This window comes from Cydia amplana, chromosome 17 (assembly GCF_948474715.1).
Source record: "Cydia amplana chromosome 17, ilCydAmpl1.1, whole genome shotgun sequence".
Lineage (NCBI taxonomy): Eukaryota > Metazoa > Arthropoda > Insecta > Lepidoptera > Tortricidae > Cydia > Cydia amplana.
Window position 1 is genome coordinate 15,199,915 of NC_086085.1, and position 15,724 is coordinate 15,215,638.

Sequence of the window (15,724 nt, forward strand, 5' to 3'; positions counted from 1 at the left end):
AACAGTTAACACTCAGTACAACACGGGCAAAGTACCGATATCAACTTAATAGACCCAGCGAGCCGTATAGCTTTCATCTCCTGTCAAACATTAAAAAGCCTCGTGAAACAAAGCACAAAAAGTTAGATTTTAATTACAGACGCATAATCACGCGAAGGAACCGGCCGGGTCAACGGCCTCAAGAACAAAAGCCTTCCACGACCCGTCGAATCGTGATAGCCTATGTAACTCATTATATCCGATTTAATTTTATATTTCCAAGCGTCCATTAGACCTCCATTCACGACCCGGCTCCAAGACAGCGCGCCCGTGCCTGTACGCGCTCTTTTAAAAAAAGTTACGCTTACGCTTTCTTGTCTGTGGACGCGGCATGCGCCCGTCCTTTTCGGACGGCGTGTTGGTAATTTCCTCTCCTCCTCTGACTATAATAAAACATAATTGGTTTTAAATGGATAGGATTGGCGATGGGGAGAATAATAACCGAAGAAGCAATTTAGCGTCCGCCCGAGGACCGCACCTCACTTATTAAGTGTTCGCTTTTCAAAAATTACTCTATGCATATTTATAAGTCGACGGTGGCCATAGACGAGTCTTAACTAAGCGTTAAATTTTAACTGCTTTGTTGTGATGCGTTCGAATTTTCAAATTAAGCGATGTAAACAATTATAAGCTTAACGATCTCTATTTCCGTAACAGTTAGATTAAACCACAAAACATGCGTTTATCATCCAAACTTAAAGAAATGAAGCCCAGCTTAATTTTTGTTAATCCAGTATTTCTTTATGATACCTACTTATTTAGTTTAGACCATGAAGTTATATTTTTTAAACTGGAGCGAGTTGTCACTTTTTTTGCCATACTAATTTGAACCTTATCACCGAGACAGAAAGTTGTTCGTACCAGACTAGAGAAAACGGTCCACTTGAGATAGAAAAACCCGAGCCCTGTGTCTCACTCGCACATGTTGCCAATGTTAAAAAGATACCATTGTGGTAGAAATTATATCAATAAACTACTGAATTTAATTACCTTCTTATAGAATTTTAGTGCTATATTCAGACTACAGTTCTGATATCTTTTAAGTAATTTGTAAATAATTATGATGCCAATATTATTAACTGATTAAACCAAGCGCATACACAGCAAAAAAAACTAAATTTTAGTATGGTAGAAGTTGTAGTAACTTTAAATATTAATTGGTATCCCCAACTTGATGACATTTCTTCAAAACACGTGAATGCGAAATTTCTTCAAAATTGTGAAGAAATGTTGTGTTAAAGGTTGTTGGAGTGAAATAATTGCTAATTGTGGAATATTGTTTCACAAGAAAACCACAATTATTACATTTTACTATAAAAATACAAGACAACATTGTCAAACTCATTAGGGTGACTATGATGTCGGCACGTTTTGAATCGGTCTCACGGAATTCTTATTATTAACGTAGGTAATGTAAAAGTAAGTTTAACATAATAGGTACCTTATGTCTTTATTTCGGCATGTTTAATTTAAGATTTGTTGTAGAATAATTGAAGGGATGTTTACAAAAACAACATAACTGCTTAGACCGGTTGACACTTTTTTAAGAACATTGTTAATCGTTTCAGGTGTCAACCAGTGTAGTCAGGTATGTTGTTTTTGTAAACATCCCTTCAATTGCCAAAATTTACAACCAAAGTGCTTAACTCCTTAAACATTACAGACTCTCATTTATACATAATATTTTGTTAGGTGTGTCAAACTGTTTATATATGACATCGATTCTTTACAGGTAGGACACATTTCCGTCAATAGAAAAAAGGCACCAACTTTAAAAAAAACGTCATATTTGCTAAACAGATCTTCAATGACGCTTACACTTAAAAAAAACTGAAGTGGACAAAAGGGAAGCCTACCTTTATGAACATACCATGAGTGAGTGCGAAAGAGGCCGACTACAAATGAAAAAAAAACCTGACCACTTAAAATTTCACTTTATTTAGAAAATGACACACCCTACTGATATATTCCATGTTATCCTAATATCCCACATACAGATGTCTTATGGTCACCCTAATTAGAACGAGATGCAGGGCTCTAGTTTGACTTCTCATGTGGACACACTTTTTGGTCAATGTACTCGATCCAGTTTATTAACTCTAAATCCGTGGTTTAGACCAAGGATATTAGACTAGGTACTAGAACTACCGGAGAATCCACCCAATGGAAACGATCTGTCTTAGATAAAATGAAAAGTATAGCGTAACAGAAAGACGAAAATAGTAGGTAAGTAATTTTTACACGCTTTTATCATAACGTAAAAACGTAAATAATCCCACCATAAGCTTATCAAGTGATAGGTACCTAATGCATGTCCTGCAGAAATCCGGAAAAAAAATATCGCAATGCACGAACATGGTATAATCGACTTAAATGTTATTTAACCTTTTCCACGCCGTGTCAAATCAAAAGCTGTCTCTCAGACGCCACGCCACCGAAGTGTCAAAACTGAAATTGAACTTTAATGCATATGCACCTAGTTTTATGTTGCTCTGTGGTCTATGACCGATTAATACGTCTTTCGCGTTGGACCTGCGGTGCGTATATATCGGTCATTGGCGTCCAAAAGGTTAACCCTTTACGGGCGCGACATCGCATCCACACTGATAATCCTGAATTAAAATGGTTCTATGTCGTTTTTTGGCCTTCTCCAAATTTTTTTTTTACATATAATACAATTCTCCATCAAGTCATGGTTTTATTTTATACAAGAAAGCAAGCAATTCAAAATTAGAATATAAAGTACAATTTCTGGCTGTTGTCCGCCGAGGCGTGGCCTCACGCTGGGCTCCGCAATTAGGAAGTAATTGCAGCGATGGCGCGCAGATAAAATACCCGTATTCTCTATGGTTCCAAGATGGCCGGGAAACGCGACTGATGGGTTGATTTCAATTATTTAGGTAGGTAATCTTCGTCAGTAAGCCTTATAGGACCGGTCTGTTCCCAACTAGCAAACTAAGTCGTATAAGTTCACTCTTTCGACTGTTAATTCGAAAAACAGTCGTATGAAAGATCCATTTTGTAGCTATAGGTAGACCTGTTAGTTCTTGAAGCGGCACCAGGTAGACAATTATGAATATTGTTTCAATGGAAAATACGAATACACCACCACCACCACCAAAAACATTTTCATCTGAAATGTTACTAAGACGAGACCATACGAGTATTGCTCGCACTGTCAAAAAATTAAGAGACCTCATGTAGAGCCAAGCTTCTAACTCTACACTGACTTGGCGGTGTGGGTTGCAGAAAAAATAATGTTTTACTTATTCTTTATATTTGTCACTCAAATCAACACAGAGCCAAAACTTAATTAAAACATTATTTGTATTAAGTACGTCCCATATCACCGGTTGTCTGGAGAAAGGAAAACATAATACCTAACGTAACATACACCATAGCTCATTTAGATTAAAATTCTACGTGTATACTTACATAAGAGTACCCGTACCAAAGAGAATAGAGGTATATAGAGTATTATGAAATCGCGCGAAACACGGAAATATGTGCCAATAGGGATGTTTCCTGTACTTACTTAAAATAAATTATTTCAAACCGTGCACGAAATAAAGCACCAGATAATTATTAGAGAAACATAGACAGCAGCTATTTTTAAACACAATTTGTATTTAATAAATCGGATTGAAATATAAAAATAGGTGAGTTTACCGTGACGTCACTACATTCGTTTTCATATAAATTCCATATTAGCAAATCGTTTTGACAGTTCTAAAAAAGAAGCATATTTGACTAGTGGGAATGTAGCCTATTGTTCACGTGCATAGCGCGAGCGATTCACGAAAGACACACTAACTTGCCAGATCCGGGCGCACCTACGTGTAGGTACGCACTTACAATGTTTAACATTGCAAGCACAATCATTAATCGATCCAAAACTAAATCCATTGTTGCCCTGCATAATGAACAGTTACAAGCCAATCACGTGTGTGCGCGCCATAATTCAAAAATAGACCCCATGCCCCCGGCAAGACGGTGGCTGGCTGGTTGGTCCGTAGCAATTAAAAAATAAACGCGGTGTATAATTTGTTAGCAGTTTATGGTGGGTCGGTGCCTCGCCGCAAAACGACTAAATGTGCATTTGCATTTTGATCTGCGTTCGTCTGATTGAGCTCTGCGGGCTGTTAAGGGGCAGCATGACGTAGTCCCAACTAGCAAAAATAAGTCATATTATAAGTCATGTGCAATCGTTTTTAGGGTTCCGTACCCAAAGGGTAAAAACGGGACCCTATTACTAAGACTCTGCTGTCCGTCCGTCCGTTCGTCCGTCCGTCCGTCCGTCTGTCACCAGGCTGTATCTCACGACTCACGAACCGTGATAGCTAGACAGTTGAAATTTTCACAGATGATGTATTTCTGTTGCCGCTATAACAACAAATATTAAAAACAGAATAAAATAAAGATTTAAGTGGGGGCTCCCATACAACAAACATGATTTTTGACCGAAGTTAAGCAACGTCGGGCGGGGTCAGTACTTGGATGGGTGGTCGTTTTTTTGCTTGTTTTTTTTGCTTATTTTGCTCTATTTTTTGTTGATGGTGCGGAACCCTCCGTGCGCGAGTCCGACTCGCACTTGGCCGGTTTTTTCATACAACTTGTTTGTATGCCTTAAATTGCATATATACCGGCATACAAACGTATATATGACGCCACGTATGACGTCACGTTTTAAAACTTTCTTATTTACATGAACCTAATATTTTAACTGGACCATTCATGAGGGGTGGGGCAATGACCGAACGGGATAGTCTTTATGTATCTTTCAGTAGGAGTAGCAGCGAAAGCGCTATTATTGTTTGTCCTTGTCAAAGTCTCACATTTTTTTTTATTCCCCACCATAAATTAGTATGGATTATGGTGGGCAACAAATAAATTCGACCAATCATAGTGTAGCATTGCGTATGTTTTTTGTATGTGTTGCGTATGTGTACATTAAATGGTTCAGATGTTATTACCAATTTCTTAGTTGTGGTGATATCTAATATCGCCACTAACTAGAAAATATTGACTTATGATGCTTGCATTTGATAGCGAAATGATTGCTATACGGGTTTTCCGCAATGTGTGACAACAAACAATTCTACCACTAGCCAACGTGCAGCGTAAAAAAGTGGTATAAGTATATGATGATGATGCCGGTGCAAATAAATAATAACAAATATTAAAGGACATTATTACACAAATTTACTAAGTCCCACAGTAAGCTCAATAAGGCTTGTGTTGTGGGTACTTAGACAACTCTGTGTGCACGAACATCTATCATGATCTTCGCTTATTGCTCAAGTATGGAATGAAATGTATGTCGCCCGCGGTATTTCCGGATAGATACGACCTTCAAACCTTCAAGAAAAGAGCGTACTCCTATCCTAAATGCCGGCAACGAGCTTGCAACCCCTCTGGCGCTGCAGGTGTCCATGGGCAACGGTAATTGCTTAAGGCGGTTCGTCTGCTCATTTGCCTCATACATCATCATAAAAACGCACTTCGCATATAGGTAATATAGGTAGCCGGTAGAAGCTACAAACCTTTCTTACTTTCCTACACGAACCTCTTCATTCGGTCGTCTATATATATATTATATGCAATTCCATACTGACCGGGGTAACTCACATAATCTTAACATATTTTCCGAAAACGATCCTATTGAAGAAGTCAATCATACAAGGTTTCTGGGTATAATAATTGATTGTCACTGTAACTGGAAGAAGCAGGTTGATAAAGTCTGCTCTAGAATAAGTAGCTTTATTTATGCACTCAGCAGGATAGCAAGAACTGTCTCTATACAGGCAGCATTAGTTGCATATCACGGGTACGTAGATTCCACTCTCCGCTACGGTGTAGTTTTATGGGGAAATAGTACAGACAGAGACCAGGTATTTCTTGTGCAAAAACGCTGCATTAGAGCAATTTTTGGGATGGAGCAACTGGACTCATGTCGACCAATTTTTATAGATAATGGTATTCTCACTTTCCCTTGTTTATACATTTTGGAGACTGCATTATTCGTGCACAAGTATAAAACCCAGTTTATGGAAGTACAACAGCTACGACCCCGTCAAGTCCGGGAGCAATACAAGCACAAACTATATAAGCCCGCGGTCAAGCTAGCACTTTCCTCCAAAAATGCGTACTGTATGTGTATAACCATTTATAATAAGTTACCGGACATGTTTAAGGAATGCAATTTTTATAAATTTAAGAACTTAGTTAAACAATGGCTCATACAGAAATGTTATTATAGTTTAAACGATTTTTTAAATGACACTTTTTATGTTTAAAGTTTAATGTTAATTTAATTTTGATATTATTTTATTTATTTAAGTTAGTTATAATTATTTTAAATTGATATTGTATAATGTGATTGTGTGTGAAATGTATTGTACGCCTGAAAAGGTAGAGTCTGGTGAGACTACTAGAGTAGCAATTAATTTAAGCTTAATATGTAACCCTTTCTCAACATACATTAATAAATTTCATTTCATTTTCATTTCATTTCATTTCATTTCATTTATATGCCTCTCTATCGCTGGAACAAGCAAGAGCGATAGAGAAAGATAATACTATTTAGGCGAACCGTAAGTGCATCGCCTTAACCGGGTTTAGGCGGACATAGTCGAAATAAATTGCGCCAGAGTTAAATGGCCGATGTTATACGGCTCGCGTGCGCGGGCGCCGCTCATTGATTTCAGTTATGTATTATATATGACACAGTAAGATTGTGAACCCGTTAGTTTATAATCTAACGTAGGTTAGGTTAGGTTAGATTATAATCTCCCTACCGTCAGTTTATAATGTAACTAGCGAGATTATAATATGACGAGTGTTTACAATTTTACGGTGACATATATAACAGAATCTTTATAGACGATAACTGAAAATGGTCAAACCTTTCGTCGTGGATGAGTTAGATGCTATCTCACTTATATGTCGGTTAGGGTGTTTCATTTTTCCGAATTTTCGATTTTCATCTGACTTTGCACGAATTCTGGTTCTTCCTGATTAAAAAATATTATATACCAAAAAAAATTAAAATCGGTCAATATTTAGAGGTTGCACAACATCAACAAAGTTTTCTCAAATAACCAACGACTCTACATCGGAGGGTAGAAAATGGTTTAAGCGGCTACCATCAAAGCGGTGAGTAGTGTGATACTGAACCTTCTACATATAAATCAATTTTAAAATTAGTAGTTAACTTGGGTTTTGGTTACTCGATAAATGTTCTAATGAAGATTTTTCAGTTTTTTCACCTGTTTCCAAAGGAAAAGTGGTTTTATCGTGTTTTAGACGCAAAATTCAGTTTTTCCATTAGATTTTAGTATCAGTTCAATAAATTTTGTTTTAAAAAAAATTGTTAATTTTCACGCAATGTATGGGGTTCTCCCTCCACATTTTCAATATGTGCAACCTTTAAACGTTAATCGATTATTATGAAAATTTAAATAGATAGTAGATAGTTTTTAGACTGGGGAGACTCGATTGGTGAGCAAAGTCAGGAAAAATATTACAACTTTTTTTACAGTACATATGGGGCTACTTTTCCGCACTAGTGCGTAAAATAGCACTTTTCGTGCGTATGTCGAAACTTTAAAGTGCCATATGTACTGTAAAACGTTGTTCGATACACGTGCGAATAGGTAATTCGCAACTCGTGTCGATTTAAAACACTCCCTTCGGTCGTGTTTTAATTTATCGCCACTCGTTTCGAATTTCCTCTTTTTCGCACTTGTATCGAAAATAACTATTCTCTATACAAAAGTGAAACACCCTAATGTGTAAATTTGGTGTTTGAGTTTGAACGCTTACAAATAAAGAAAAAGTGTAAAAAAATCACTGTCTCGGGTGAAACTCGAACTCCGAGATACCAGCCCACCGCACTACATTTATCTTCAAAAGTGTGACACTTTCTTAAACAGCTACTGCAGAAGTAAAAATAAAGGAAAGACTATAATTTTCCTGGCTCCTACTGACTGACAAGTTGTTTTTGCCAGATTATATATAGTTTGTCAAAGGACTGTCTCATTTCAAACAAAGACAGAGATAATCATACTATCTCTGTCTTACACTATACACTAGTAGGTATTAGCACCCAAAAGAAAAGGATGAGTATAGTTTTTTTGTTCTCATTTACTGACAAATTTGTTTGACCTACTATATTTTCCTGTACCATTTCAAAACATTATTTACTCCAACCGAATAAAAACAAGTTAAACAAATTCTGAACGAACCCAACACAATCCGAAGCAAAGTTTCCGAACGTAGCAAGGAAACGTCAAAATAAATGTGACATAACCACAACGGCGGATCGCACTTATCGCACAGTGTTGTAATAATTTATCATAAAAACTTCATAATTTAAATGTGAAAGTGTTACAAAGTGCCACAAAACCCCATAATATCAAAAATGTCTTACGCATTAATACGCCACTTGCGCCGAACGGCGTTAATATCACATCAAATTCGCCTAGAATCCACCATGACCAACGTAACTCAGGAAGATTTTTTAATTCGACCTCCGTTCGCACAATGGACCAAAGTTATAAGAGAAGCAGAGAAAATAGTTGGATATCCGACCTCTTTCATGAACCTGAGATGGTTATTGAGCGACGAATTCGCTAATATGGCTATGCATTTGCGCAAAGTAGTAAGTAGAATTACATTACTATTTACTCTGTTTTCTTTCATTTATAGTGCTAAAAATGGATATTCGTGGAAATTTTAGTACAAACAATGTTATGTACAAGGTTTTAGTAAAATTTAAAGTGAACGTGTTTTGTTTATGGAGTTACCAAGTTACCAAGGATTATGCAACTGGTACCATGTGATCGCACCTGACGGCTTACAAGGTTATTTCCTTATAGATACTTGTTTATTAAATTGAACCTCGCGATTCGCGCTCTGTGTCTAATTAGTGTCAACTGGAACTAATACAGTTTGTCATTACTATTTATTTTATTTAACAGTTTTTAAGGGCAAGTATAAAAAATTGAATCTTATTGCCTAATAATAAATTTACAATATTTTATGTTTATGTTTTTTTCTACAGTTTATTGTTACTGTACAGTCTAGGGAATGGTTTATAAAAAGTATAAAATGAATAAAATAAATAAAAAAGCCTTTATTTTCTGGGAAACACCATAAATATAAAATATTTGCAAACTTAGTCTAGGATTAAACCTAATGTATATGTAAAGAATTAAAAAAAACCCGGCTAAGTGCGAGTCGGACTCGCGCACGAAGGGTTCCGTACCATTACGCAAAAAACGGCAAAAAAATTACGTTTGTTGTATGGGAGTCCCCCTTAAATATTTATTCTATTCTAGTTTTAGTATTTATTGTTATAGCGGCAACAGAAATACATCATCTGTGAAAATTTCAACTGCCTAGCTATCAGGGTTCATGAGATACAGCCTGGTGACAGACAGACTGACAGACAGACAGACAGACAGTGAAGTCTTAGTAATGATGTATAGGTATAGGCTTATGAGGTATAGGCCTCTTCCAGAATTTTCCACCTCTCTCGATCTTGGGCCTCCCATACCCAGTTGGCCCCGCCACCTTAACTATGTCATCATAAACTAGGATATAGACAAATAAGGAAAGGTGTAAAGTATCTAATGAGTCAATATTCAAAGTTCTGAAAAAACCAACCGCTGGATATTGTCAATAACATCCCAATTAGTGGATAATTTATCAGTTTTACGAAATAAAGTTAGTGTGGCTCAGCCGCTGATTCGACAAGGCAGTGCTGTCAAAGGGGTGCCAAAAGTTTTGTGATTGTGTTGATAGTGCTACATCCTCTAGTGAAATGTGGAACAAGATGAAATGGCTGAAGGGCTACAGACCGCTTAGAACAACAATAAGTCACGAGAAGACTAAGCATGTGTTAGGCAGTTTAGCACCACCACCAGCACCGGGCATGGATATATATTTTTCTATGATTAAGCACCTTCCAGATGTAGCCAAACATGTAATAGTAAATATATGTATTTCTATCTATCTATCTAACTATTAAGCCCTTTTGTTCTGAGTTAGAGTATGTCTCTAAGCTCAGTGTGCCGCTTGGCAAAGGCCTCCTCTAGCTCTTTCCATTGGGGTCTGTCGTGGGCCACTTGTCCATTTCGGGCCCGCTGTGAGATTGAGTTCATCCTCCCATCTTGTTCGAGGTTTCTTCTGACTCCGTGTGCAACCTCTTGGGTACCAATCCGTATACCCGAGAGGTACCCAAGAAATATATTTAATATCTTTTTATCTAGCAGCTTTGCCCCAATACAGGGGCGCAGCGTTAAAATAGTCTCTATACCGAAACTCGAGGCAAGATATGACCAATACCAATACCAATTTCTCTGCTGTCCTGTCCATGCAACATATTTCACCCAATTCTTATGCGTAGACTAGAATGGTACATTGAAACGGGTACATTTTAAAGATGAGACTATAGGTTTTAGGAGATCCAGATCTTGCATGGACAAGGCTTGCATCTAGGCTAGTTTCACAAATAATAAAAAAGTATTTAGTTAATTATCTAACATATAAATGTTACTGTTGCTGCATACAAAAAAGGTTTAATTTGATATATACTCTCTATAATTTGAGCTGACTTACTATGGCAAAAAGAGCTAATATATGAGTTAAAAAAGAGAAATATACGAGTGAATTAAGTTGTCTATGTCTAAAATAATTTAAATAATATTTATATATAATAAGGAAACTCCAGGTCTTAATTTAAGAAATATTTTTGTAATCTTATTTGTAAACGACTGTTTGTTTCTTAAATAATGAGTAACCCAAAAAAAAATGATGAGTTACTGATGCTATATTATATTTATCTTCACATTTTATAGACGGGTCTATCTCTATCGCAAATTTATTTTATTATCTTTATTTACCGTCGTTTCGACACAGGTTTCACTGATCGTGGTCGCTGCTAACCTACCACGCCACACCACCACCACCAGCCGCGACCACGACCAGTGAAACCTAATAAAATAAATTCGCGATAGACCCGTCTATAAATGTGAGTTAATATATGTTCAAAACGCGAAAGTTTTAAATATTATATTGTTATTTTATTCCACAGGTCGGCAGCAATCATCCAATCATACAAACAGCCAAAACGGTCCTCTACAACGAGCACAACAACCTCCAACCATGGGGTCTGGTCATCCTACTACTCTCCAAAGCTATCAGGCCTCCACACTCAAACTCCATACTCCACTCCTCCTCGGAGCAGCAGAGGACATTAGCAGAGCTCACAGAAATGATCCGTACTGGGCATTATGTTCATCGAGGCCTACTCAACATAGAATTTGACAAACGAGGCAAAAATACAGAAACATCCATGTTCGCCAACAAAATAGCCCTATTAATCGGTGACTATTTACTCGTAACAGCTAACGGTATGCTAGCGCGATTAAAGAACCAGGATTTATCATATCTGATATCAACTGCGCTAAGAGATGTCAGCGAAGGCGAGTTTTACGGTGAACGGGATAAACAGAACATGCCAATACCAGGGAAACCTAATCAAATAGGAGCGGATGAGTTTGAAATCTGTGCGGACACATTGCCTTTAGCTACGAAAGATGTTTCAGGATCACCGATTAAAGAGTGGACTTTACGGACTATGTATAATGGTGGTTCTTTATTTGGTAGAGGTTGTCAAGGAGCACTGCTGCTTGGAGGCCAAGACTTGACAGAGCAAGAGAAGGCTTATCAATTCGGTTGCCATTTATGTTTAGCTTGGCAATCCGCTAGCGAGTTACAAAAATTCACTTCTGAAAATAAGGAGTCATTTTCTTTAGCAAGCGCGCCTGTGTTATTCGCTTTAAATGAAAAACCAGATTTGTATAAAATCATAGATAATTCCAAAGACAATATAGCAGAGGTAGACTTCTTATTTTTGAAGGAGGAGGTGTTAAAAACAAATGCACTGGAAAGGACTAGATTACTTCATTTAGAAAATGCTAGACAAGCTGAGTATTTTGCTGACATGTTTGGTGACAATGAGTCAGTGCATACAATTAAACGGTTAATAAAAAATCTATAAATATGTAGAAATTATAACATTTTGAATCTTGTGGGCTTAGTATAAAGTCTTTATTTCTATAATGACTTGTTTAGTATGCACAAAACTGTACAAAATGATGTTTTATCAGTGAGATAATTAATATATGAGCTATGCCTGTTAATTGTTATTTTTATATTGTACAAAACTTTTAAACACTAGAACAGTGAAAAAGACAATATTGTTCACCTTGTGTGTACCTACCCACCTACCTAGGCTACCTTCCCACAGAAAGAGATGACAGGAATCAACTAAGCATTTGTTGTAAGCGACATCTCTTCTCCGCTCTGCTGGATGCCACCAATGCTATTGGTTAATTCCTCTCATCTCCTCCTCAGTGGAAAAGCAGCCTTAAGTGTAGTTATCATAGGGTCCATGTATACTGCAACAGTAGCCAATTACCTTTCAGGTTACCCTTGGTGTAGGATTCTATTTCGTATTCTTTATTTATTTATTTAATGTAATTTTGTTCTTTTGGGTACTAAAAAAGTAAAGGGTCTGTTGGATCAATTTGGATCTCAAAAGTACCATTTTAAGACAATTATTTCATATAAGGAGTTACGTAGTACAAATTTCTAGTATTTTTTAGCATTTTAGTGTTATTTTAATGTTAATTTTCTTCAGGATGTTCTAACAGCAACCCTATTAGGCTGAGTTTAGACCCATCTCTGGTGGAAACTCAGCCTAAAAGGGTTGCTGTTCTTAACATACACGTCCCTCACTACGCATCCTCGCACATCTCAGGTGGAAAGGCAGCCTTAACTGACCATTAATGACCCTTCTGTCCTTGCAATAAGGTTTAATGTCATTTAATTCCTATGGTAGTGTCAACTATGCTTAATCTACTAAGGCCCAAAATGGTTGCAAATATTTTGTTTTGGATAGTTTTAATTAGAGTTATAATTGCGAAAAAATAGCTGTTCCAATTGAAAATGGTTTAACTTAGATTGAATGATTATACGGGTAGGACCATAGGCCTTATACGAGGTTAAAACCTAAGGCTGTAAATCTGTGCATTTTGCAAAAAAAAAACTGAAAACCTGATTCTTACAAATCTGGACTTCCTTGGGCTCATTCTACTCTGTATCGTCAGCATTCTCCATCACTCCATTTAAAAAAGATGTCCCAAAATATCCGTTCCATTTGTCACGTTTGAGGGTGAACATTTTTTTCATTTGTAGGTATGTGCGTGACGTAGTAGAAACTAGAATTGCCGACCAAATTTTTGGGACTTTTTTAACATCAGGATGATTATACAAGTGATTCTGAGTTACAAGAACCCAAAAGATCAGACCCCGTAGACAACATGCCAATCGCTAACGCTCCGTAGCGAGCGAAACGCAACTGTCACTGTCACACTAATATGGAAGAGTGATAGACACAAAGCGATTCTGGGCAGCGCAAGCGATTGTCACCTTCGCTAGGCGGTCTGGATCTTTAAGGGGCCCACTGATTAACAGTCCGCCGGACGATATCGGCCTGTCAGTTAGAACAAAAAGTTGACAGTTCCGAACAACAGTCCGGCGGACTGGTAATCAGTGGGCCCCTTTAGGAACCAGGTATTCGATATTTTTTTTGGAAAACGCTTATTTTACAAGATAACTGTTATTTAGTTATAATTGCGAAAAACTTGCCTTTATTCTTTCTGTCCCAAAAAGATGGCGAGTGAAGGTGTACCTAAACTAGGTATCTAATAATAAACACGAGTACCTACCTAGTGAATAGGTATTTAATGTAAGGCTCCGTTAACGATTTTAGAGCCAAAATGTAAAATTGATAGATTTAGTCGTTGAAATTGTACTGCTTTTGTTACGTAATATCTAAATAACAAGTATGGTTTCTATTAACACGTTTTCTCATCTTGCCTTTTAATAATAAGGTCCTGAGCGTGCGTCACCGGAAATATATGACCAGAAGGGGCAGTTTTTAAAAATTCATCAAAAAATTATTGTTATAAATTATAAAAAATGATGTATAAGAACAGTTTCAGGAAGTTTGTAGATTGTTTAAGTATCAAAATTACGTTGAAATTAAGTCGATTTTCATGAGAAATGTTCACTTGTTTTGAAGTACCTAATTTCTGGTGAAAATTGATTTCGTCCAACTTTCATTTACTCTTGTTCAATATCATATAATAAAAATGTAGTCTATGCAAGTTGGAGTACAGGATATGTGTAATACAAAATTACCATTTTTAGCAGTCCAAACTTTACGAAATTTACAAATAAGATCGACTAAATCAGTGGTTTACGCGCGTTTACCTAAACGTCCATCAGAAAAAAAATCATTACTAATTTAGTGAGTCAGTTTTCAAAAAAATGATCTGTACAAATGCAAGATAAGAAGACGTGCTAATGGATACCAGTACTTGTTATTTCTATTACGTAACAAAAGGTGTACAATTTCATCGACTAAATCTATCAATTTTACATTTTTGCAACTAAAATCGATACCGGCCTCTTAATACTAAATACAGCCACGATTGTGAATTGGTACCTATGTTTTGAATGCATTTACCTATGTTTATTTGATATAGTTGTGTTTGTTATTTGAAGGAGATTTACTAATGTTATAAATAAATAAATGTCTCTATATATACGTAATTTGTTTCAATTTATACACTTTGTCCTATAAAATAGAAACAGATAATAATACAGACTGCCAATCCCCACATAAAGTCGAGGGCCTCGCTGCTGTCATCGTAAAATCCAGTGGAAAAAAGCGTTTTCCCCTAGTTAAAACCAGTTTTCCGTATCGTCTCAGTGACAAGTTGACAACGCATTTTCACTGTACTTCTAACTCTTAATTTTCAAGATCTGTCCAGGGGAGGGGAGGTGGGGCAAACATACATTACATACAAATGTAATATACGATCTCTAGGAGGGGCAGTCTAAGCCCCCTTAGCGGCGCCCTTGTATATAGGCCCATCGGTAGACTTGTGCCGAAGCAGTAAATTTTACGAATTGTCAAATAACAGTGACACCGAGAGTACCTACCGAGACCAGCAGGCAACAGACACGGTGCACTCATAAGAGTCATAATCAAATATAATATTAATGTGTAAAATAAACAATTTCGTTGCATTACGGGGCATCGGAGTTAATTTCCGATACGTTTCCGCCCGCCTGCAACCTTACCACGACTTTTCACCTACAGGCCTACAGCCCAACTCGATTCTTACAAACATGAGACCTAAATGTGCCTAAATGATAACGACATGCCATGATGCCATTCTTATACTACATTTGATACTAAAAATTAAAATGAAAGGAGACATGCCTTCATAAACGTAATAGGTACCTATTCAAATTAAGATAGAACGGGGATGATTCGAAATAAATTCTAAATAACAAAAACCAAAGTTATTGAAACATAGAAAGAAACTTATACGGATAAGAATTCACGACAGTTCACCAAAGCGCTGAGTAGGGCGCGCCACTAGCACAAACATTACAGTATAGGTACTACCCACCTTGATGCATCAATTTCATATATTAATATTAATTCGTAACACATACCTATCTGTGGAAACTTGTCAAAAAACTATAGTGTACATATTCTTGTATATGTATTTATATATATATTTCGTGGATCTCGGAA

General features: G+C 36.8%; 1 protein-coding gene across 1 annotated transcript; it reads left to right on the plus strand.

Annotated features, from left to right (window-relative positions):
- The first annotated feature begins 8,331 nt into the window (after window positions 1–8,331).
- Window positions 8,332–12,111, plus strand: LOC134655816 (all trans-polyprenyl-diphosphate synthase PDSS2-like). The gene is made up of 2 exons (XM_063511296.1): window positions 8,332–8,701; window positions 11,138–12,111. The coding sequence occupies exons 1-2, from the start codon at window positions 8,462–8,464 to the stop codon at window positions 12,104–12,106; spliced, it is 1,209 nt and encodes a 402-aa protein (XP_063367366.1). The 5' UTR covers window positions 8,332–8,461; the 3' UTR covers window positions 12,107–12,111.
- The last annotated feature ends 3,613 nt before the right edge of the window (window positions 12,112–15,724 follow it).